The following is a 24,361-nucleotide window of genomic DNA, read 5'->3' as shown; positions in this document are numbered from 1 at the left end:
TATTTGAATATATTCAGAAATATTTAAATTAACTTTTACACGTATCAAAATTCTGTTAATGACTAACTTTCAAAACTCAATTTTATATAATAGATATATATATATATATATATATATATATTATTTTCTGTAATATATGAATTTGAAATATTATTTATGTGTTTGTTATACCCACAAAACATATTTTTTTTTTGAAGAAACCCAATACTATTACACACCGTATTGTTTCAATGAATTATATTTTTGTATGAAATTCCAATTTTATGATTTTGGAATGCAGAATAAGTTTTTTGACATTATTTCATAATATAATTTATTAATGCCAACTATTATTTTAAACTTAATATGTAATTTTAAAGCTTTTTAATTGTTTAAACGAAGAAGATAATATGGTATATATATATATATATATATATATATATATATATATATCTTATTATATAAAGTTTTTTTTTTAATTAGTCATTAACATGATCATGACAAGACTCAAGTATATTTCATCATTTTTTTTTTGTCATCTAAATTTTTTATTATTGAAACTAGTTGTGGAACCATGGTGAAATACAACTCCCAAAAGAGGGAACCATAAGCCGGCGGACAAAGTTTATGTCCCTGGAGTCAGGCCGGAAGAAAAAGAATTTTTTCCTGAAAACTAAGCCCAAAACAAGGAAAACTAAAGAAAATACAACAAAACAGAAAATTTAAACCCAAATTGCAAGAGAGCGATACCTTTACTAAGAATAGAAGAAACGAAGCTAAAATCTTAAGAGAAGCAAAAAACTAAGAAGCAAAGAACCTCTTCTTCTCAAGCACCTGCGACTGAGATTTACCAAGGGTGCCCGCAGCCAACCCGAAAGTAACATCAACCACCTCCTATCATAATGAGAGCTGATCTCTTGGAACCATGAACCAAGGACTTCATAACCCGGCAAGCAAGACAACTGAGTTAAGAGAACCTCTTGCTATCACAAAGAACACACTTGCGGATACGACGACGACGACTAAAGCACGAATTACCCATTAACATCTAGTTAGAGCTATTTAAAATGCGATCCTATCTAAACAGATCAAGAAGCGGAGACAAGGAGAGAAGCTTAACCCCCAATGTACATCAGTCTCACAAACGAGAACGACAAATCAAGGCAGTTATCAAACACAGCGAGCAACACCAAAGAGAAAAAATAACTGCGAATTAAGAAGACTGTCACAACACCTCCTATTGCTTTATCAACCACCTCCTATCGCTTTGATTTTATTTTTAACTAACTATGTTTTGTTATTTTCTTAACTATTTTTAATATTAACTAATAAGATATAGATTTGATAATAGACATACTATTTTTGATATAAAGTTTTAGCTCTTGACTCTGTTACTTTGAGATGATGATCGTAACAATATGTGTCATCATCACTCCATTTTGTACTTTCCAAAAATATAGTATAAAGTCGTTCAACAGATTCCGACAAGAAAATAAACTCTTCGTTTTTTTGTGCAAAAAGGAAATAGAGTTATAGTCGAGATATTTCATGGTAGAAATGAGAGCCCGTATAAGTTGTATTCTTACAAAATAAAAGTATTTGCGAGATAATAAAAGGTATAAATTATTTTAATGCGGTCTAACTTATGTGTGAAAATTTAATTAAACATATATAATTTGAAAACACAGAGAATACAACTTTTGAAATTCAAGATGCTAACCAAATGCATAAGTTGCACACATATAAACCAACAAAAACAACAACATCGCTTGATATACTTTAATTATTCAAATTAAAAAGACGCGATTACAAAGAAGAGATAGATGAGACACATGGCTCGAGAACTTAATCTTAGGTCCGTCCATTAGCTTATCCACCGTTCTTCGGGGGTGTCGGAGTGGTAGGGGAGGTCGGGGTCGTTGGGGTAGTCGCAGGCGTTGGCGTTAATGGTGTCGTTGGCGTGGTTGGGGTGGTTGGTGTCGTTGGCGTGGTCGGTGTTTTTGGCGTGGCTGGGGTGTCTGGCGGGGTTGGGATGGCTGGTTTGTTTGAGATAACTGGGATAACTGGGATAACTAGGATAACTGGGATGGTCGGGATGGTGGGGATTGTTGGCAATAATCCAGCAGATGTGTAAGTGAAGACGAGAAGGTTGAGAGCAAGGAAGAGTGCAAAAGAGGTTCTTGGAGTCATTTGTTTGTCGAGTGGAAAATGTAAAGAAGTAGCTAGTAGCGTATTTAGTATTCTTTCAAGTGTAGTGGGTATATTTATTTAGGGTGTGTTGGTATTTATTTATTGTTGGTGTAAGCTTGAAGTAAAGCTTGGAGATCAAGCTTATCAAAGAGAAATAGAAATTGAGATTATATTTACGAGATATCTAAATGTAATAGGAATAAGAAAGTTTTCCATTTAAGATTAGGAGAATATACTTAAGAGTTTATATATATAGGGGATGCTGAGATGTAGCAGAACCTAAGAGAGATTAAGTTTGAGAGGTTGTGAGAGCTTAAAGTTTTGAGGTATTTTCTTTGAGCTAATAAAGAGACTTATTCTTTAAACTTCTTTGTTCTTAATCTTTTCGTGTAAAACTATATTTGGTATCAGAGCGTAAAGAAGATCAGGGATCTGTGAGAAAGAGATGACAGAAGACGGAAGCATGGATACTAAAGATAAGCAACTTGCGGTCGCAGGAGATAAACCGAAAGAAGGAGGAGCCTCGTCCTCAATCTCATGTCCTATGCTCAACACAACTAACTACACAGTTTGGGAGATAAAAATGAGCTATGTGCTTAAGGTCAATAAGGTCTGGGAAGTGATTGAAGCTGAGTCAACCGATGGTGATAAGAACAACCTGACCATAGCTTTGATCCTGCAATCTATACCGGAGGCACTGATTCTGCAGGTTGGAGGTTTGAACATAGCAAAGAAGGTCTGGGATACAATTCAAACTCGACATGTAGGAGCTGAGAGGGTCAAAGAAGCTCAGCTACAAACTCTAATGGCTGAATTCGATAGGCTCAAGATGAAAGAAACAGAGAAGATCGATAACTTTGCTGAGAAAATTTCTCAGATTTCTTCGAAAACTGCCTCTCTCGGAGAAATTATCGAAGAACCAAAACTTGTTAAAAAGTTTTTGAAGAGTCTCCCACGGAAGAAATTTATACATATGGTTGCTTCACTTGAACAAGTATTAGATCTTAATACTGCGAGTTTCGAAGACATTGTTGGTAGGCTAAAGGCTTACGAGGAACGCATCTCTGAGGAAGAAGATGCCAAAGAAGACCAAGGCAAGCTGATGTATTCTAACTTTGAACCACAAAGCCGTGATTACAGTGGAGATTACAGAGGAAGAGGACGTGGTGGAAGAAATTCTAGAGGTCGAGGACGTGGCTGTAGTAGTTGGAGAGATCCGTCGCAAGTCACTTGCTTCCGATGTGAAAAAGTAGGTCACTTTGCCTCCCAATGTCCTGATAGATTGCTTAAACTTGGTCTAACAGAACATAAGGAGGTTGAACAGAAGGACACAGAAGAAGCAGATCATCTCATGATGCATGAGGTTGTCTACTTAAACGAAGAACGTTGCATACCGAGTAAGTTTGAAGCAAATACAGTTGGAAGTAATGTGTGGTTTCTTGACAATGGTGCAAGTAATCATATGACTGGAGATCAAAGATACTTTGATACACTTGATCATTCAGTTACGGGAAAGGTAAGATTCGGGGATGACTCGAAAATTGATATCAAAGGAAAAGGAACGATTGCATTCATTGATTCATATGGGAAGCCAAGAGTAATGTCAGAAGTATACTTTATCCCCAATCTACGAACCAATATCATAAGCCTAGGACAGGCTACAGAGGCTGGCTGTGAAGTACGATTGAAAGGAGAACATCTCACTATGTGCAACCAAGAAGGAAATCTGGTAGTAAAAATAGAGCGAACCAAGAATCGGTTGTATAAGGTGAACATGGGTTTAACGAACAATGCTTGTTTGAATCTCACAGCTACAAGTGAATCAAGTAAGTGGCATGCTAGAATGGGACACATTAACTATGCTACCTTGTCGAGTATGTTCACTAGTGAACAAGTGATTGGTGGTCCGAAGAAATCTCTTGCAAAAGAGATTTGTGGTTCATGCTTGCTTGGAAAATAACCTACGCAGGGTTTCCAAGTACGACTGTTTTTCGAGCAACAAAGAAGCTGGAATTAATACATGGAGATCTTTGTGGTCCTATAACACCATCTACAAGTGCTGGAAGTAGATATATCTTTGTTCTCATCGATGATTATTCTCGATACATGTGGACTGTTCTACTAAAGGAGAAAAGCGAGGCACTACTGAAGTTTAAGAGGTTCAAAGCTATGGTTGAAAAGGAAACAGAAGAAAGAATACAAACATTTAGAACTGATAGAGTAGGAGAGTTTGTATCTCTTGAGTTCAATGTCTTTTGCGAAGACTCTGGAATCACTCGATACTTGACAGCTCCGTATACTCCACAACAGAATGGAGTGGTGGAACGACGCAACAGGACACTCATGGAAATGGCGAGAAGCATTCTAAAGCACATGAAGATGTCAAATTACTTGTGGGGAGAAGCTGTAAGACATTCGACTTACTTGCTAAACAGAGTTGTGACAAGATCACTTAAGGATCAAACTCCATATGAGTGCTATCGAGGAAGAAAACCTTCAGTTGGACATGTAAGAGTATTCGGATGTATTGCATATGCTAAAGCAGAGAGAGCACACTTGAAGAAGTTAGCGACAAATCTCGAATTCTTGTTCATCTGGGAACTGAACTGGGTTCCAAGGCCTATCGGTTGCTTGATGCAGAAACAAGGAAGATTGTTGTTAGTCGTGATGTTGTTTTTGATGAAAACAAAGGCTGGAATTGGAGTAGAAACAATCTTAGTGATGAAGAAGATGAGAATTTTGAGTTCACGATTGATGGAATGAGTAGTCATCATCAAGGAGAGAGTACAAATGGTGAGTCACCTGAGAACAATGATATTGTTAAAGTGATCTCTGATAGTGAGGAAACCGGAGAGGATGAGCAAACTGGTGAAACATCGGACAGCGAGACTAGGTATATAGAAGATTCACCTGCAAGGATACCTGAAATTGCAGAAAAGAGACACCGAACCAAACCTAAGTACCTAGAAGACTATTTTGTTTTCAGATTGCAGTAGAAGAAGGGGAACTGGCATTACTATGTCTCAACAATGAACCAAGGTCTTATGAAGATGCAAGAGAGTCTATAGAGTGGAGACGAGCTTGTGAGGAAGAACTTGAATCTATTGAGAGGTTTAAAGTCTGGGATCTTGTAGATCTACCTATAGGATCAAAGCCGATTGGATTGAAGTGGGTCTTCAAGATCAAGAGGAACTCGGATGGGAGCATCAATAAGTATAAAGCTCGTCTAGTAGCAAAGGGTTATGTCCAAAAGCATGGTGTGGACTTTGAGGAAGTGTTTGCTCCAGTAGCAAGGATAGAAACAATCAGACTTCTTCTTAATCTAGCTGCTTCTAGTGGCTGGGAGATACACCATTTAGACGTTAAAACGGCTTTTCTACATGGTGAGCTTGATGAGTAGTACATGTAAGTCAGCCAGAAGGATTTGTGAAGAAATGAGCAGAGGAGAAAGTTTATAGACTCAATAAGGCTCTGTATGGTCTAAAGCAGGCACCTAGGTGCTGGAACAACAAGCTGAATCGAATTCTCCTGTCATTTGGTTTTGTTCGATGTTCAAAGGAACCTTCGGTATATAGAAAGAGTTCTGGTCGTGACCTCCTGATTGTAGGAGTGTACGTTGATGACTTGTTTGTTATCGGAACAAGTCTAGATATCATTAAGAGGTTCAAGGAGGAGATGTCATCAATGTTTGACATGAGTGATCTTGGTAAGTTGTCATACTATCTTGGAATTCAAGTAAGGCAACATCAAAGGGGAATCACACTTGATCAATCGGGTTATGCATTGAAGATCTTGGAGGATGCTGGTCTACAAAACTGCAATTTAGTTCACACACCAATGGAAACAGAGCTGATGTTATCAAAGGCAGAGGATGAGAAAGAGATTGATGCGACGGTTTATCGCAAGAGAGTAGGGTGTCTTCGATATTTACTTCACACTAGACCGGATCTCTCGTATTGTGTGGGAATCTTGTCGAGATATATGCAGAGTCCAAGGTTGTCACATGGTGCAGCATTGAAGCAATGCTTGAGGTAGTTAAGAGGAACTGTAAGCTTGGGACTATCATATGAAAGATCGAGGGTGCCAAAGCTTATTGGTTACAGTGACGCTAGCCATAAAGGTGATCAAACTGATGGAAGAAGTACTTATGGACATATCTTCTATTTTGGGAGCAGTCCGATCACATGGTGTTCTAGAAAGCAAGACGTTGTGGCTATGTCGTCTTGTGAAGCTGAGTATATGGCGGGAACTGAAGCTGTTAAACAAGCAATTTGGTTGCAGGAGTTGTTAGCAGAAATCACTGGCAGTTCGGTGGAGAAAATTCTGATTCGAATTGATAATGAATCAGCGATTGCACTGACGAAGAATCCAGTGTTCCATGGACGTAGTAAGCATATTCACCGGCGATATCACTTCATAAGGGAATGTGTTGAAAATGGACAAGTAGAGGTGGAACATGTTGCAGGCATCAACCAAAAGGCAGACATTCTTACAAAAACATTAGGGAGAATCAAGTTTAAGGAAATGAGGGAACTCATGGGAGTTAAAGACTTGGCAACTTTGGAGTTCAAGCTTAAGGAGGAGTATGTTAGTGTAAGCTTGAAGTAAAGCTTGGAGATCAAGCTTATCAAAGAGAAATGGAAATTGGGATTATATTTAGGAGATATCTAAATGTAATAGGAATAAGAAAGTTTTCCATTTAAGATTAAGAGAATATACTTAAGAGCTTATATATATAGGGGATGCTGAGATGTAGCAGAACCTAAGAGAGATTAAGTTTGAGAGATTATGAAAGCTTAAAGTTTTGAGGTATTTTCTTTGAGCTAATAAAAAGAGTTATTATTTAAACTTCTTTGTTCTTAATCTTTTCGTGTAAAACTATATTTATAGGGTTTTAGCTGGACGAAAGACGAAAGTTTTAGTGATCGCAACAATATGTGTCATCATCACTACATTTGGTATTTTCCAAAAATATAGTATAAAGTCGTTCAACAGATTCCGACAAGAAAATAAACTCTTCGTTTTTTTGTGCAAAAAGGAAATAGAGTTATAGTCGAGATATTTCATGGTAGAAATGAGAGCCAACTTACGTTGCCCCCCTTAACAAGTTGGTTGAAATAAACGACATAATATATTAATGTTTGTAGTGTCCGTTTACAACCGACGTTAGACACCTATATGTATAAAACAAAACCACGTCAACACTTGTTTTTTTTGTAGTGTTGTAATGTAATGTAATGTAATGTAATGAGGAATTAAATACTTTTGATTTTGAAGATGATAAGATAAGTGTGTATATATGAATTGAACAAAGATATGGAATGAGTGGCGTTGAATTATTTAAATTTAGTTGGCTTTCTAACTCTGCGATAGAGAAAGACTTAACTAGTTGTGTTGAATGGGATGGTGAGCCCTGTGACCCTTGTTGGAAAGTAGTCATTGAGTTTGTTTTGCTCTTGGACTGCAATTTGGCTCTCTTGGATCACCTCAATGGTGTCTCCGCTTTACCTTGTATTGAGGTCTCTATTAGATTTGTTCTAATATTGTTTGTTACTAAGGGCTTTGTCCCGACCTTTAGCATAGGCATCTTTGTTTATGTCGATGTTATTTGGGAAGATCAGTCTCTGCTTAGAGCTATGCTTCCTCATCTTGGCACCAGCAGCCTCTTTCTCTTTCCAAATGTCCCTCTTGCGAGTGGTTTGGATGATCAAGCTTCACCGATTTTGCAAGGATCTTCCTCCTGGTTGTTAGCTCCCTCTGCCTTAGTTGCGGAGCTTGTAACCCTTCAGGTTGCAATGGATACAATCTCTCATGGAGTCGTTGTTGGGATTGTTATGTTTCGATCTCGCGTATCTTCGTTTGTAAAACTGTATCTTGCACTTATCCCTAGTTTCTTTTCTTTTGGAGTTTTTGTAGGCTCTTCTCGCCTTGTTTCTTTGTATTTCCCTTCTATTTGGGCTGTAACTCCTCATCTTTTGAGTGAGTTTGAGACTTAATTTCAATGAAAATTATGAGTTTGACCAAAAAAAAAAAATATATGTGATCTATAACCTATATAAATATTAAGATCTATCTACATGAGAAATATACATTTCAGGCAAGAATGACCAACCCACAACGACTTGGTTCTCATGTGACCAACGGGTCGGATGACCACAACAATGGGTCGGGTCGGGTTGGTTTTTTCGGGTTTTCGGTGTTTTGGTTTTTCAAAAATATGTTCGAAGATAACCGAAATTGATTTCGGTTCGGTTCGGGTCTCGGGTAATTCGGTTATTGAAATTTCTACCGAACCAAACCGAAATTTAAAATGGGTTGTCGAGAAAAAGTAAAAAAACGTTGGGCCAGGCCCAGTACAACAATTAAAACGAAAAAGAACAAAGGTATTTGGCTTTTAATAAAACGCTGTGTTTTATTCATCTGCAACCTTTGCAAAACCCTAAAATCAACAGAAACTTGATGGCCGCCGATACCAAAACCAGCAGATCCGACGAAAGAAGAGGAGGACGCCAACGTTTTCGGTTAACCATTCGGGTATCCGAACCTAACCAAAAAATCTCGGGTAACCGAAATAATCTACAAAGCTTCCGATCGGTTCAATTCTCCTAACCGAAGCCTACCCGAAACCGAAAATCTCGGTTCGGTACGGGTTGGAAATTTCGGGTCGGGTATTTCTCGCAGGCCGATGACCAAGTGTTGAACCTTTGACTCATATATTCTTTTGTTATTTGAAAAATTGGTAGTTTAAAAATTCTATTATGTGGAAGTGAATTTGGAGTAAAAAACACAAGATGTTACGATATTCTATTTTTACTATTTATGCATAAAAAAATTTTCAGCTTACAACTTTACATGAAAACTATATATATTTTGGAATTACCTGCCTACCAAGACTTGGTTTCTCATACCTCATATATTGGTTTTTGATAAACAAACGGTAAGAGTTCCATAACATTCAATATATTTTTCTTTTATTATCTAAAATTTGTGGAAGTGAATTTGTAGTTAAGTTAAAGTGTTATTAAAAAATAAGCATTAGAAGAGATTACAATGTTTTTCTCTTTACTATTTATGGATAGGAAAAATTTTAGCTCATGAACATTTTTGTTATTTGTTAACGCAAAAATTCTATGAGTGAGAGACCACTGAGTAAGAAAATAAAATGTATAAATATTGATGTGTAGGAGTAGGAAAAAAAAAAGAGTAGGAAGTTGGAACGACGTTGTCCAAAGATTAAATGAAAAAGTGGCCTATACAGGGATCGAACCTGTGACCTTCGCGTTATTAGCACGACGCTCTAACCAACTGAGCTAATAGGCCTTTCGATTAACTTCTAATGAAAACATTACTTACTATAAAATTAAAGGCTTTGATCGTCAGCTTGATGGGCCTTGACGTACAATTTGGGGCAAAACTATCCAAAGCCTCTCACAGATCTAAATTTGAACAATACTATATTTTTTTGGGTACGTTGAGAAAGTCTAGAAAACTAACAACTTTTTTTTTTTTTTTTGTTACCTAACGAGACCATTTGCTTTATTTCAAGTTCTAAGCCTCTAAAGGAAAGAGAGATCTGAAAATGAAATATAGAGTTTTTGTGGTGTAAGTGCAACAAGAAGGAGATATACTGAACGTGGTGGTTAGAAGATAGCGTCAACATAGATGCTGCGTATACATCACATTCATATGTACTTCTCCTTTTTTTTTTTTTTTTTTTGTGTGCACACCAACATATGTACTTCTCTTATGTGTGATTTTGTTCAATGCGATTTAAACTACTAATATATTTTTTTTTCTTAAAATTGCAACCATGTTTGTATCTGTAAGAAAAATGTTGATAAAACTGATAAAGATTTCAAAAGCAAATCTCAACTATACGAATCCCATTAGAAATTACCTCTTTCGTTATAACATGAACTTACCAAAATCTGTTTTACGAATTGTTAAGGTTTCAGTTTAATTTATGAAATTTTTTATATATGTTGAGACCTTTCTAAAGATACATATGCATATATACATGTATGTAGCTGTGTATGTATCGAATGGTGGGGCTAAAAGGTTAATGATGTGTACATTAATTGGACATTTGATGTGGCTGGATTGGACCCAACTTGCTCTATGATAGAGACCTAACTAAGACACCTTTGCTCTTCATTCATTTCTCCCGTATACATAATTGAATTAACTGTACATATGTTCACAACAAGCGATCTTGCTATATATATTTTAAAATAATAGGATTGAGATATATTTTAATCTGGTCTTCTGTTGAACCAAAAAAAAAGGAAAAAAAAAATCTGATTCGAAGAAATAAATTATTTGTTAGAATAAATTAATTATCGAACCTCTTCTTTAATTTTATTTATTTTTAAAACCGCTTGCAAGTTGGGTTATTCAGATAAATTGTTTATTATAAGACTCACTAATATATCCTCCTTATACTGAAAAGTTATGATAATTGTAGATTATAGATGTTAATTCTTATTTATTTAGCATTCGGATGTTGAGTTTAAATCCAATATGTTAATACTGAATAATAAATAAATAAAATTTCGTCACCGTGATACAAAGCAACCTCACAAGTCACAACTCTCGTGACTACAAAGATCTCTCATTATTAAATCTCCTTGCCTTCTTTTATTTCTCGAGTTGGACACACACCTCGATCAAAGACTATTATTGGCCTCTTGGGATCTGCCTCAAAGCGACTATGTATGCTTTTATGTGTTCTATATATTTTCTAAAACCACTCCGGATGATGACTAATTTCTGGGAATTGGGACAATGAAGATAGAGCTTATTACGTGCTTCTAACGAGAAGTAATCATTTTTAGTATTGGAGAATCTAAGATACAGTTAAGTGGATCGAGATATTAATGTATATATAACATGTACGTTTACATCGAATAATAAAATGATAGGAAGTATAAAAAGGATATTTAATGGGGGAAAAAGAAGGGTCGAGATGTAACAAAGGCGAAGATAATGGATATTATCGGGATGTTGTCTTCAAGGCCACGAGCTTAGATTCTTTTAGTTTTGCTCAGTTTGTTTTGTTTCTACTTTTTCTTTTGCTGCTTACTACTTTTGCTCATGATCTACCATACATATATATGGTATACTATCTTATAACTTATGTATCTTTTCAAATCTCTGGACGTACATGTTTAAATTTGGTTATGTAACCACGACCATTTCAAGTATCTATGGTCATACCATACCAGTTTTAATAATATAACTGCTACGAAGAAAACACATATGATATCTATATATATAGTTCGAGATTAAAATACAATCTACACCTTTTTAAGCATAGTTCATGTGGCACTTAGAATTTAATACTTTTGGAATAGTTTTTCATTAAATTACAAATTTTTTTTTTTTGTAATTTTCTAAATTTAGTATGATTGTTTTCATGAGACAATAATTACGTAAGCATTAGTTGTAAAGGATGTCTTAATCTGAAAAAATATAAGATAATTCAAATTAAAAAAAGAAAAGATTTTTTTTTTTGACAAGAACAATCAATCAATTAGTCTTCAATCGGAGATATTTAAAGTAATCAACTAAAACAGGAACACTTGACTAACAAAGAAATTTTGAAGTGTGGTCAAGCTTTCACTTAATTATATTGTTATCGAAAGCTACTGCCTACCTATATATGCCTTAACCAATTGCCGGCTTTGTTTTTGTTTTTTTCCTTCCTACTGAAGATCTCAAATGAGAAGACTATTTTTACAACTGGAATTCATTGTAAAATAAGTGTTAAAGCAAATTGAACAAAGTTTTTTTCATAATATTTGCCGGCACAAAGATTATATGTTGTTTATCTTTATATGAATTGACATCAAATATTGTATATATGGATTGTTTGAAAAGCGAAGTTATTTGTAACTGTGATGTACCACAAACTTGAGTTTAATTAGCAACAAAGCACATACTCAATTGATCTTTGTCCTGATCATCAGAAGCTTAATTAGTACAGACAACACTGCACAAATTAATCTTTACAAAATACTTTATCGGCCGGGCTTGAATACTTACTATTATTCTTCCTCTTCTTCTTCCTCTTTTTCTCCTTAAATCCTGCGTACAAATCCGTCGACGCAATACATTACACAGTTGTCAATTTGGTTCTCAGCTCTACCAAAAACATCTATTGCCCAAAAAAAAAAGGTCTATTTGTACTACACTGTTACAGCTGAGAACATTAAATATAAATAAACAAATTTGATAAAACAAAGGGTTCTCACTTTATTCCAAAAGAATAGTGTATAGGAAATTTTGATAAAAAGGAAATTAAATAGATATTTTTTGTTGGTTCAGATTATGTTTCGTAGATCTACAGGGAAATCTCCGCCGTCAATGCAAAGTGAAGGTGACACTTGGGGAAGGACCAGTGGTCCGTACAATGTTACTTCTACCTCTGACCAGTGATCTCTTCACGAGACGTCGATAATCAAATTTTTTTTATTTTGTATCTCTTCGTCCGAAAATTTTGGTAAAAAAATAAATATGGACCCGACAACAAATAGTACAAAATTCACCAATGAGAAATCGACACGCAAATCCTTAAGAAACCACTATGGTTTTTGCAAATAAGAGAAACCAGCTTTAGCTTTTTCCCTAAAACCACTCTTACCCAAATCTCTCCATAAATAAAGATCCCGAGGCTCAAACACAAGTCTTCTTATAAAGGAAAGAAAGAAAAACTTTCCTAATTGGATCATACCAAAGTCTGAGGTCTTCTATTATCTCTCTCTTGTAGTTTCTTCTTGGGGAGTGTTTGTTTTGTTTGGTTCTTTTAGAGTAAGAAGTTCCTTAAAAAAGGATCAAATATGGGAAGGGGTAGGGTTCAATTGAAGAGGATAGAGAACAAGATCAATAGACAAGTGACATTCTCGAAAAGAAGAGCTGGTCTTTTGAAGAAAGCTCATGAGATCTCTGTTCTCTGTGATGCTGAAGTTGCCCTTGTTGTCTTCTCCCATAAGGGGAAACTCTTCGAATACTCCACTGATTCTTGGTAACTTCAATTAACTCTTTCCTTTTTTTTAACGAAAAATCTTTAATTGACACTACTTTATCTCCTTTTGTTTGTCCCTTAAATTGACACTACTTGATTTGCCCTAATTATCAGCTACTGCTTTAATTTATGTATTCTCTAGGGCTTCGATCAGATTTGTAAATGTTTAGTACTAACTTCCTTGCATTTGTATACAACTATAAATCAAAAGATCAAAAGTTTAAGGCTGGGAGAAGTAAACCCTAGCAAGAACTATAGTAATTACCCTTGATATTTATGTGCATATATGCATAATTTCGTCAAATATGAGAGCCTGTAGAAGGATGTATGTTTATTTTTTAATGAGCTAGGGTTTTAAGCCTTAAACTCGTTATTAATCTTTTGTTCCCCTAGCCATGTCTTTCAAAAATTTATAGATCTAAGATTAATTTGATGCCATAGTAAGAAAAGAAAATGTCTATAAGTGTCGTCCCACACTCTTAATTAGGGCTATGAATTCGACTATTAGATATAATGTTGCTTTTTCATTTTTTACCACGGATTACGATCAAACGAAACAAACGAGAATAAAAAAAAATTAGCTAGAAATATCAGGATCTCAAATCGAGATATCTAATATATAAGAATGAATGGTTTAACTGACGAACTAGAGTTTTTTTAAGCGTTAAACGGATTTTGTTAATTCTGACAGCTGTGTTGTCAAAATTGTTTTTGCAAATCTAAGTGAAGAAAATGTTTAATTTTCACTCGACGCTTAGGAATAATGTACTCGTAATATAAATATATGTAGTCTTAAATTTAAACTTAAGTGTTGCTTATATTTTTATATATAAATTTTTTGAATTAAATTAAAAAAACAAACTGAAATAAAGATGTCAAATCTGAGTAGAGAGGCTTTGACCTCTGGGGATCCATAAAAAGAACTAACTCAATCCTAAAATCGGCTTCTTACCGATGGTCAAAATTAGCTCCAACAGGCAACAGCTGTTCTTCTTTCTTTTATTTTTTTATAAATATTATTCTTGTTCTGAAGAAAATGATGTATTGACCAGATTATAATATATTGTACAATAATGTGTGTTCTAACAAGATTTTCCTGTACAGTATTATAAACCTCAGTTAGAACTCTAAGCTAAAGGCATAGGGTTAATTATGGTTCTTACTATTTTTTTAATAGAAATTGGTACAGGGTTTGAATAATTTGATATAGGAAATCCTGGTTTAAGGCATGAAACTGTCACTGATACCTAGCTAGATTTACCCTAAAACGTCATGAAAACACAAGCATCGTACATGATTTACTTACTTTTCGTATATAACTATGCATAGATAGATGTGTATAATCTATATATATGATAATAATTTAGTGGTTGATGGCATATTTGAAGCTAGCCCTAATTCTGTGAATTGAACAGTATGGAGAAGATACTTGAACGATATGAGAGGTACTCTTACGCCGAGAGACAGCTTATTGCACCTGAGTCCGACGTCAATGTATATCAACGTCTCTCCTTTATTTAACTCACATAAATATATAATATCAATCTATATTTGTAGTGTTAATGAATTCTATTTGTATAAAACTTGTGATACACAGACGAACTGGTCGATGGAGTATAATAGGCTTAAGGCTAAGATTGAGCTTTTGGAGAGAAACCAGAGGTACACACTTACACTCATCACATATTATATATAAGGCACAAATGTATATATATAAATTAAAACTGGTAGCATTAATGTGAATTAAAATGCATGAATGCTATGCAAATTCAGGCACTATCTTGGTGAAGACTTGCAAGCAATGAGCCCTAAGGAGCTCCAGAATCTGGAGCAGCAGCTTGACACTGCTCTTAAGCACATCCGTTCTAGAAAAGTATTGCCTTCTCCTATTTCGTTGAACGTATCTATATAACATAAACAATTTACAAGTGTTAATTTTATATGTGAATATTCAAATACATATGTGTATGAGTACACATAATCAATATCACGTTGGTATGGATATGCCTAGATAGGTTTGTTCAAATGATGAATCACGTGTTGTCTAAGACTCCTATCACCAAAGTAATGGTTTGTTAATGTGATATGTGTGTTTGCAGAACCAACTTATGTACGAGTCCATCAATGAGCTCCAAAGAAAGGTATGCAAAAACCCTATCAAATGTATGTCTTATAGAGAAACTACTAATAAGAAACGCATAGGGAAATTTAACAATCGTGCCGTTTCCGAAATGTACAGGAGAAGGCCATACAGGAACAAAACAGCATGCTTTCCAAACAGGTAACACGTGTCATCATTTATCTTTCATCAACATGTTGTCCCATTGCATTACTGTTACCTTCCACTGTTTTACTCCACATTTCCAGTGAAGCTATACCTACGAGATCTTCATATCTCCACTTAACTTCGGCAGCATTAAAGAAAATAAAAAATTGAAACATGTTTGTAGTTTATTCATATAAGCCTAGATGTTGTCTATTGATTGATATAATCATCAGTCTGCACGTAGATGGCCTTTGTCCGTTTAGTTTTAAGGTTGTCTCTCGGATTGAAAATATACATTTGAATTTTGAAATGTCGTCCCATCATTCTACTTAGGTCATCTATATATAATTTATCTGCATATAGACTCCTACTACTTTTAATTAATAATATATATATATATATATATGTATATATATGTTTGCACTTATATAAGTGTTCATTGCATGATGCAATTGTGCAGAAAATTATTTGTAAACTGAGATGTAACGTAATTATATTGGATAATCTATATATTTATGAGAATATAGACACTACTCCAAATTTGAAAAATATATATACTTATGTAAGAGTGTATTTTTTTTTTTTTTTAGAAAGAGGTTATATAAGAGTTCATTGCATGAGTGCAACAGTGTAGAGAATTCATTCAATGTAATAACGGTTTCGGAAATTGACAATGATTATATAATTACATACATTCAAAAAAGAAAATGTGCACAGAATTATTTGTAAATTGACATGTAATGTAATTATGTTTAGAAAGTGGTAAGAAATTGGTTTGTGAAACCTGAAAATTGGCAGATCAAGGAGAGGGAAAAGATTCTTAGGGCTCAACAAGAGCAGTGGGATCAGCAGAATCATGGCCACAATATGCCTCCCCCTCCACCACCGCAGCAGCACCAAATCCAGCATCCTTACATGCTTTCTCATCAGCCATCTCCTTTTCTCAACATGGGGTAACTGGATTTTACTAATTCTCTCTTGTTTTCAAGTATTACATTTAACCAGATATGCTATGCAAGCTAGTTACGTGTTGTAAGTTATAGTTTCTGTGTTCCAAGTTTAAGTTGAGTAGATATACATGATCTTGAATTTAGAGCTTTACTGAGAAACATTGCGTAGGTTAATGCAATGGTCGCCAAACGAAATTATACAGTGTAGTGGAAAAGGTAAATGTAATGGTTGCCAAAAGCCTAAGAAACAATTGCGACCAGCTCGTTTTTCGTTGTTGCTGTTGGTTTATGTGTTTATAGTATAAAATCAGAGTTTGTTAGATAAATGAACTTATCTCATTTACATTTTAAAGTGGACTTTAAATCAAAAAATTTCTTTATTGTACGATGAAACATGAATTTTTTTATACCCTTTCATACATATCATCTTGTACGATTGTGAATGCAGTGGTCTGTATCAAGAAGAAGATCCAATGGCAATGAGGAGGAACGATCTCGATCTGACTCTTGAACCCGTTTACAACTGCAACCTTGGCTGCTTCGCAGCATGAAGCATTTCCATAAATATAATTTTTATAATCGTCAACAATAAAAACAATTAGCCACATACATATAAATTAGTGGCTAGGTTCTTTTCATCCAACTAATTAAGATATTCTGGCAAGTCCCATTTTCTTATATCATCATCATATATATATAAATTAGCTAGCTCCTTTTTCTTTGTAATTTTCTTAAGTTTTTTTTTTTGCTTCAATATGAGGCAAAATTGTAATATATTTGAAGGTCGGAGAGAATGAACGAGAACTTAATTGATCGGACCTTTTCTATTTATGAATTTTTGTTGCATTAAATTAGAAGTGGCAACAAGTGCTCGTTATTACAACAAGCCTACTTTAGTGTTTGGGTCCTATAAACCCAAACCAAAGTCGAATCCATTAATGTTTAACTAGTTGTGGACTAACCGAAAGCTGCGATTTAGTCTGGAAGGAAAAATAAACCAATAAAGCAATAACTGTGATTAGTTTGTAAATTTTATCTACACAAATATAGCCATTTTAGATGTAGTGAACGTACGCTCTGCCATCTCCCCCATCCCCACTCACCATAAATATTATACATGGAGACATGTACCGCATTCTGTGTGACTGGTAACATATATGTAGTATCAAACTATCAATGATTTAAGCTGAGTTATGAGTCTAATTCATATATAACTCATAAATGTTATCAATGATTTATTTTGGTTTTCTAAGCATGAAATTTTAGCTCAGTTGTATTTTACATCTTGATTTTCACTTTTGAGTGAAAAATACAACTCTTGAGTAACTCAAAATGTTTTTACTCTTGAGTAGCTCACGAGCTCTGTTATTACTCAAAATGTTTTTAGTAGCTCTTGAGTAACATGCAAACCAACAAACATGCAACTGCTCGATGATAGCATCTGCATATCAAAGAGAATTAGGATGCAATTAAACAACATGCAAGCCAACAATCCAACATGCAAGCAAGCAACCAACTCACAAACAAACATGCATGCAAAGAATTCAAGCTATCAAGCAAAGAAACCAAGCATGCAAAAATAGAAACTCAAGTAAAACCCCCTGGTTTATCATGTGCCATATCACATGCTTCCAGACTCACAGATTAAGCTGAAGATCCTTGGTCTGCTCCACTGATCGCGGACATGCAACGCCTCTCGGACACTGAACCTCGGCCATCTTGAACATGCAATGCAACCTTGATCTTGGACTAGCCTTCCTCTTCCTTATCTCGCAGCATAACCTCCCTTCCTCCATCTCTAAACCGAATCTAACCTTTGAACATAATTTTCGAGGTGGAAACTAGTTCGCGGGTCTTGGTCGGAAACCAGCTCTGATGGTCGCCTTTCCTCGATGATGATCTAGATCTCTCGACGATTCTCGCTCGCAGCTCATGACGGCTCTCGGATCGACTTCTTGATAGCTTCACTGATCGTGTCTCTCGGTCGCGGATTAATGGTTTTTCGATGATCAGATGGATTTTCTCGATCGCGGTTCTTGATAACACTCGACAGTTCTTGGATTGGCTTTCTTCGACAAAGATAAACTTTCTTTGGCATTTGGTTAGCTTTCTTCGACAAAGGATTGATGAATTTCTCGATAGTGGTTCGACAGGTGATCGATAATCAAACGAATTCTCTCGATAATACTTAGACGCAATGAGTTTTTCTTTGATTCTCTCATTGACAGCCTCTCAGCGTCAATATCCTCTCCCCTTTCTCTCGAATGGGTGAAGTGTGATAATTATAGTGGCCTTGGATCGATTCTACGGTGACAAGCCTCTAGATAAGGTGTCACTTCGTGGTGATTCACACACCACATTTGGCGGATTCATTATTTTGCCCCAACACTTGTCTAAGCAACTTAAAATATTGCTTATGCTCCGCCCACTAATGTCTTCTTCTCTTGATAAAATATTGCCATAGTGAGTGTCCTTCCCACTTATTCGCCCATTTTCGATTTAAATAATACTTAGTGGGTTTTCTTCCCACTAGTGCGGCCATGGTAAGATGGTACTATCGTCCTTTGGTACCAACATTGGCCTCATGGCACCTGCGTTAGCCTTCTGGTACCAACGGTATCCTTTCGGTATTGGCCATCTTTTGGTTTGCCGGTTAATTGATATTCCTTCGGACATTCTTTGGCAATTCCTCTTTTACTTGAACTCCTCCTTCTTTCTAAGTCTTTTTTGAGGTCTTTTTTTTGGGAATTTTTACTTGGGTTTTTATCCCGTAGTACGGGTCACTACATTTTCCCCTCCTTATAGGAATTCGTCCTCGAATTCTTATGGTTTTCAAAAACTCCCTCCAATGAAATTTTCTTGTCTTGTGAAGCTCCATCTCCACGGTTCTGCGATCTCCAACTCCTAAGGCTTTACTTCGTCTGTCCTTGTCTTTAGTTCCTTAGAGATCTTGAGACTTAGACTCCTTTTGCATCATCTCCGTCTTGATTTCCGTATCATAATTGCCTTCATGGATTCTTCGCCTTACTGCACACTTCATTCTTTTACCTTGATTTGCACCGTCTCCACATCTTTCTTCCACTTGAATGCCTTTTCATAACTTGGTCTTCAACGCCAATACTCCTAGTTGACTCATTAAACTTCCTTTTTTCTTGGAAATAAATTATCCGGCAACTGCTACACGCCTTCTTGAGAAATTAGATTCTCCAACAACTCCTTTACACCTTTTGACTTTTCATCTATTTTCTTCTTCGATACTGCCTTTAATTTCTCCTTGAAATATTTTTTTTGATTCCTTCTATTTTCGTTCTGTCACATCGCATTGCATCTTCTTTATCTTGACTACCGATACTTCGTCTTCGGTATAGATGGTAAATGGATTACTCAATGGTTGAGATAACCCTTTCCATTAAGCTCACCACGTTTTTAGTCTTGGACCAATTCGATCCTTTAGACTTTGGCTGTCCTTCGCTTCGTTATCAACCATTGGCTAGGTGATAAAGAAAGCTTCTTCATTTCCAGCAATTTTTTGTTTTTTGTCTTCTCTTTTACTTTTCCATCGTCTCAGGGTACTAAGGTTCTTTCCTTAATGTACAAAGACTTTAGCTTTGTTCACTGTCTTTGGGTACTAAGGCTCCTTCCTTATGTACCAAGACTTGGCTTCGGGTACTAAGGTTCCTTCCTTAAAGTACCAAAGCTTAGGCTCCTTACCAACTGACTTCTCTGGCACACTCATCTTCTGGTCTTGAAACTTCTGAAGCAACACCAACTGATCGGCTGAAAAACTGTCTCGGTTGACCATTGATGCTTCAAAACTCGCTTCTTTGCTGTGAGGGCATGGCTTCGGGGAATATCTCAGGCTTGCTGACTAAACCAACGGTGAAGGTACCCACAAGCAACACGCAAAACTCTCAGTGCAAGGATAATTGACACTCCAGAGTTTAACACACCACCACAAATGCATGCATACTAATGAAAGTTAGATATGCAACATGCAACACACAACACGCAAGCAATCACACAAATGCAAGCAACCAAGAGAATAGACAGAACCCAACGTACCTCACTTGGGACCCCTAAGGTCATGAAGACTAGGGTAATTCTATTTCTAAGGGTTAACTCTTCTACCTTACTTGAGCTTGCACCTCTTCTGAATTTTGGACTGGCTGGGGTGGATGGACATACTTGCCGCTTACACCACTCATCAATCATGGACTGGCCGGGGAGACGGACTGCTGATGGCTTGCTAATGACTCTTTTTGACTAGACGGTCAAATAGCCTGGCTGATTCACTCTCTTTCAACCACTTCTTCGGGCACATCAATCTGTCACCAAAATTCTTTTTTTGGCAACTTGATATAGCCCAGAAATTCTCCACTATTCACTTGCAAGGACTTGTCCTTAGACTTCCTGGCTTGCACCGTTCTTTCTCCATTCGCTTTGCCTAGACTTAGCTTAATATTTTTTCGGGATTATGCCATAGGCTTCTCTGGAACTATCTCCACCACTTCATATCTTTAAGCATTGCCTTATGCATACTCTTGATGGCTCGACTCTAATGAGTCTCCTCTCAACGTCCTTCTTCTCTTATCTCTCCAATAGATATATTCGAGTTTAACGCTTCACTCCTTTGCGGTTTGGTGAAACTTCTCGATCACTTCACAACTTTGCCACTCGCCTTTTCCTTGGTGTGACGATTCCTCCTTGGTTTCCTCATTCACTAGCGCTTAAAAAATAATAATACGCATAACATTAAGATGGATATGCATATTTCTCTCCTTGTCTTCAAGTCTTCTGTGTAATTAGCCTTGGCTTCGTACACGACTTCTCCAGCAACGGCCTCCTTTAGGAGAACTTAGGTATTTCTTGGGTATTGAGGTTGTAGATGTGCTGATGGCATTTTCCTATCCCAAAGGAAATATGTGATTGATCTTTTGAATGAGACATGTTTTATGGAGGCTAAGCCAGCTAAGAGTACTCCCCTAGAAGATGGCTACAAGGTCAATTGAGAGAGGGGGAAGGAAGATGAGCCATTTGAACACCCGACCTATACCACAAGCTCGTAGGTAAGCTAATCTATCTCACACTTACCCGACCTGATTTATGCTTTTGTGTGAACCAGGTAAGCCAACAAATGAAGGTTCCTACCAAGTATCACTTGACCATGGTGGAGAGAATCCTTAGATACCTCAGGGGGAGCTTGGATCGTGGCGTATGGATGGGCAAGAATGCAAGCATAGAGATTGTTGGATACTGCGATGCAGACTGGGCCGGAGATAGGGTGGACAGACGATCCACAACCAACTATTGCACCTTCATAGGAGGTAACATGGTCAATTGGAAAACCAAGAAGCAAAAAGTGGTGGCATGCTCAACCGCTGAAGCTGAATACCGAGCAATGAGAAAGCTCACGAATGAGCTTCCTTGGTTGAAGGGACTCCTTGCTGAATTTTAAAAGCTAAATGATTTTTCCTTACTTTTTTCCTTTAAGTCTGTAGTCATCTAATGGACATGATGGAAACGACTATCTTTGAGTTATGGAAACGACTATGTTTGAGTTTGTATCTGCAACTTGGCACTCTATTGACCAATTTATGAAGTCTGGCTGCATAATTTATGAAGTCTTGCAGGCATATTCTAAAGTCTTGTAGCCTGATTAATACTTTTCAATAATCCTGATCAATAACATTCCCCTGCAGTCATTTTTAACCATATTTCTTAAACAAGTTTGAAACCATTCCTCTGCCGTCATTTTCTTTTTCTCCTCTGTATACTCTGCAGCTAGTTTAAAACCATTCTTCTGCAGTCATTCCCCTGTTTACAATGGTCAAGTTATATATCAAGCCCGAGTTTAGAATAACAACAAGCCAGACTTCGGCTTTGAAGTTTAAATTTTTAATCCAAAAGAAAAAATCTGGTTCATTGCCTACTAGTAGACTTTTATGTGAAACTGAGCAAACATTATAAAAAGAGAAGAAAAGCAAGCTGCAGTTGTTTGAGATGGGTCTTTTATGTGGTGGAAAGGCTTTGGGAACTGGTTCATTTCCTCTATGGTTTTGACTTACATTCGACACAGTTTCTAACCATATTTTCAAAAAAGGTTTGATACCATTCGTCTGCAGTCATTTTTTTTCTCTGTTTCTTCCCTCTCAAAACACTTTGAAGCCATTCCCCTTCAGTCATAGTTTTTCTCCTTTTCTTCCTCTTTTCCTCTCCATGGTTTCTCTCTTCAGAATCTTCGGGAGGGTTGGGAGCTGTATTATTTTCCTTATCAACGCTTTTAAAGCCTTGTTCCATCCAATTAACAGCTCCCAAACCTCCTTTGCATATGGCTTGCACAAGAGCGTCAATTTTCTTATCCCCACTATCATCATCCCAAACAGTTGGCTCGGACTTGTTGATGAAAGCATTCTCAATGTTTACCTACAAAGATGTAGGAAAACAAAAGTGAAATCAACATCTTTCATGGTAAAAACATATTGAATTTACCCAAACACGAAACATAAGTATCACTCCATATACCTCATTTCTTGTCCGATACCAATTTTTACCCTTGAACTTCATAAGAGGAGGACTTATGGTACCTGATGGATCACCAAACTGTTGTCCAAAATTAGGGAAAAGATTATACATCCATATTTGGAGTACTTGTAGGAAGCCATGTATTGTGACTGCGTCTCCCTCCAAATTTGCCTTCTTGACTGATTTAATCAGAGTCTTGAAAGCCAATCTGCCCCATGGATAACCCTCAAACTTGGGCAAATCGAATACCATAAGAGCTCGTTTACGTAGTTTTGTCTTGAGATCTCGGCCCTTGATGACAACAACTAAAATAGACAAATATGCATAGCGAGTTTTGTCTTCATCTGACCAAGTTGCAACATCCTTAACCACTTGGATCAGATCGAACGTACTTGGGTTCTCGTATACTCTGACTCTCTTCTTTTTCCACAAGTCTTCATGAACACCTTTCCCCACATCTATTTCCTTATCATTATTATCTAGTAAAGATGCACAGTTTAGATCTGTTATGTTTTCGAACTCTGATAGGGAAAACCGAGCTGGTGTACTACCGAACAAGCACCAAATCTCGTATTTTTGTTGCAGACAAGTTGCTTCACAAGCAGCGTTTTGACAATCTTCGACGACCAGTTGAATTTATTTTTATCAAACCGTGCAATTACCCCCAAAGGCAAATTACAAATGCGGTTCCACACTACTTCTCCAACAGTCTTTTTCACTTCTCATATAAATGCAATCTTGCTATGGTAGTTGAGGCTTTTTTCACACTCCGGCTCCCAACCAAGTGAGTATAATCTCGAGGGAAATCCCAATTCCATATTTGTCTTAGTCAACAATCTGTTAGCCATGAAAAAACCAAAACACGATAAATCATAAAACGATAAATCATAACTCTAAGCCACAAAGAAAACATGCAGCGAAAAAGGAAGTGTATCATGAGTTATACCAAAAAGGAAAAAACATGAAACACCAAACTCTCTTCTTTTCTCGGCGGCTGTAACAAATATACTTTTGTCTCTGCTCTCCCGTAAGAGTCTCTCCTCGTATTGTTTCTAGTTCTTTCAATACTTCTGAAAGCGCGTAGATGAGCATCTTCTTTATCTTTTAATTACCATGAAAAGTTTTAAATGGTGAGGCAAGTGAATGAATATATAAAGAAAAGAGCAATAGTAAAGAAGATGATTATCTACGCAGTCAAACAAACTCAAAAATTTGCTCGATCATTTAGAAGAGAGAAATTATGCCCTATCAAAGTACATATTTCTACGAGTTATACTAGTTCTTCTAGTTGAACCAGTGTGCCATTGGTATGGCTAACCTACACACGGCATCAATCAACAAAGACTGACCTCAACTTTGTCAACTTTGGATGAGTGGCCTATGGGAAGTCGGCGAAACTCTTCGGTCAGACACAGAGACTTACGGTTGTTC

At 36.4% G+C, this 24,361-nt stretch overlaps 2 protein-coding genes, 1 long non-coding RNA gene and 1 other non-coding gene across 4 annotated transcripts; 2 read left to right on the top strand and 2 right to left on the bottom strand.

Moving 5' to 3' along the window:
* Positions 9,416-9,489, bottom strand: TRNAI-AAU. Its single transcript has one exon. It is a non-coding gene; the product is annotated as a tRNA-Ile (tRNA).
* On the top strand, positions 12,801-17,852 carry LOC104787970 (floral homeotic protein APETALA 1). The gene is made up of 8 exons (XM_010513635.2): positions 12,801-13,192; positions 14,608-14,686; positions 14,790-14,854; positions 14,966-15,065; positions 15,292-15,333; positions 15,432-15,473; positions 16,257-16,411; positions 16,857-17,852. Exons 1-8 carry the CDS (start codon positions 13,008-13,010, stop codon positions 16,957-16,959), a joined length of 771 nt encoding a protein of 256 aa, XP_010511937.1. The 5' UTR covers positions 12,801-13,007; the 3' UTR covers positions 16,960-17,852.
* Positions 17,698-18,710, bottom strand: LOC104787969. The gene is made up of 2 exons (XR_768082.2): positions 18,050-18,710; positions 17,698-17,849 (listed from the first exon to the last, which is right to left on the bottom strand). It is a non-coding gene; the product is annotated as an uncharacterized LOC104787969 (long non-coding RNA).
* Positions 21,166-21,863, top strand: LOC109132942 (uncharacterized mitochondrial protein AtMg00810-like). Its single transcript, XM_019245417.1, has 3 exons — positions 21,166-21,206; positions 21,294-21,408; positions 21,531-21,863. Exons 1-3 carry the CDS (start codon positions 21,166-21,168, stop codon positions 21,861-21,863), a joined length of 489 nt encoding a protein of 162 aa, XP_019100962.1.

This window comes from Camelina sativa, chromosome 5, assembly GCF_000633955.1.
Source record: "Camelina sativa cultivar DH55 chromosome 5, Cs, whole genome shotgun sequence".
Classification (NCBI taxonomy): Eukaryota; Viridiplantae; Streptophyta; class Magnoliopsida; order Brassicales; family Brassicaceae; genus Camelina; species Camelina sativa.
The sequence above is the reverse complement of the archived record's forward strand: the minus strand, read 5'-3'. Positions and strand labels throughout refer to the sequence as shown.

What these genes read in the sequence shown, in the direction of transcription:
- LOC104787970 (XM_010513635.2), top strand. Translation starts at nt 13,008, where the DNA reads ATGGGAAGGGGTAGGGTTCAATTGAAGAGGATAGAGAACAAGATCAAT. An exon ending in CTTTTGGAGAGAAACCAGAG is followed by an intron (nt 14,855 to 14,965) that starts GTACACACTTAC and finishes ATGCAAATTCAG; the next exon opens with GCACTATCTTGGTGAAGACT. An exon ending in AGCACATCCGTTCTAGAAAA is followed by an intron (nt 15,066 to 15,291) that starts GTATTGCCTTCT and finishes GTGTGTTTGCAG; the next exon opens with AACCAACTTATGTACGAGTC.
- LOC109132942 (XM_019245417.1), top strand. Translation starts at nt 21,166, where the DNA reads ATGGATATGCATATTTCTCTCCTTGTCTTCAAGTCTTCTGT. An exon ending in CTTGTCTTCAAGTCTTCTGT is followed by an intron (nt 21,207 to 21,293) that starts GTAATTAGCCTT and finishes TTGAGGTTGTAG; the next exon opens with ATGTGCTGATGGCATTTTCC. An exon ending in CCCTAGAAGATGGCTACAAG is followed by an intron (nt 21,409 to 21,530) that starts GTCAATTGAGAG and finishes TGTGTGAACCAG; the next exon opens with GTAAGCCAACAAATGAAGGT.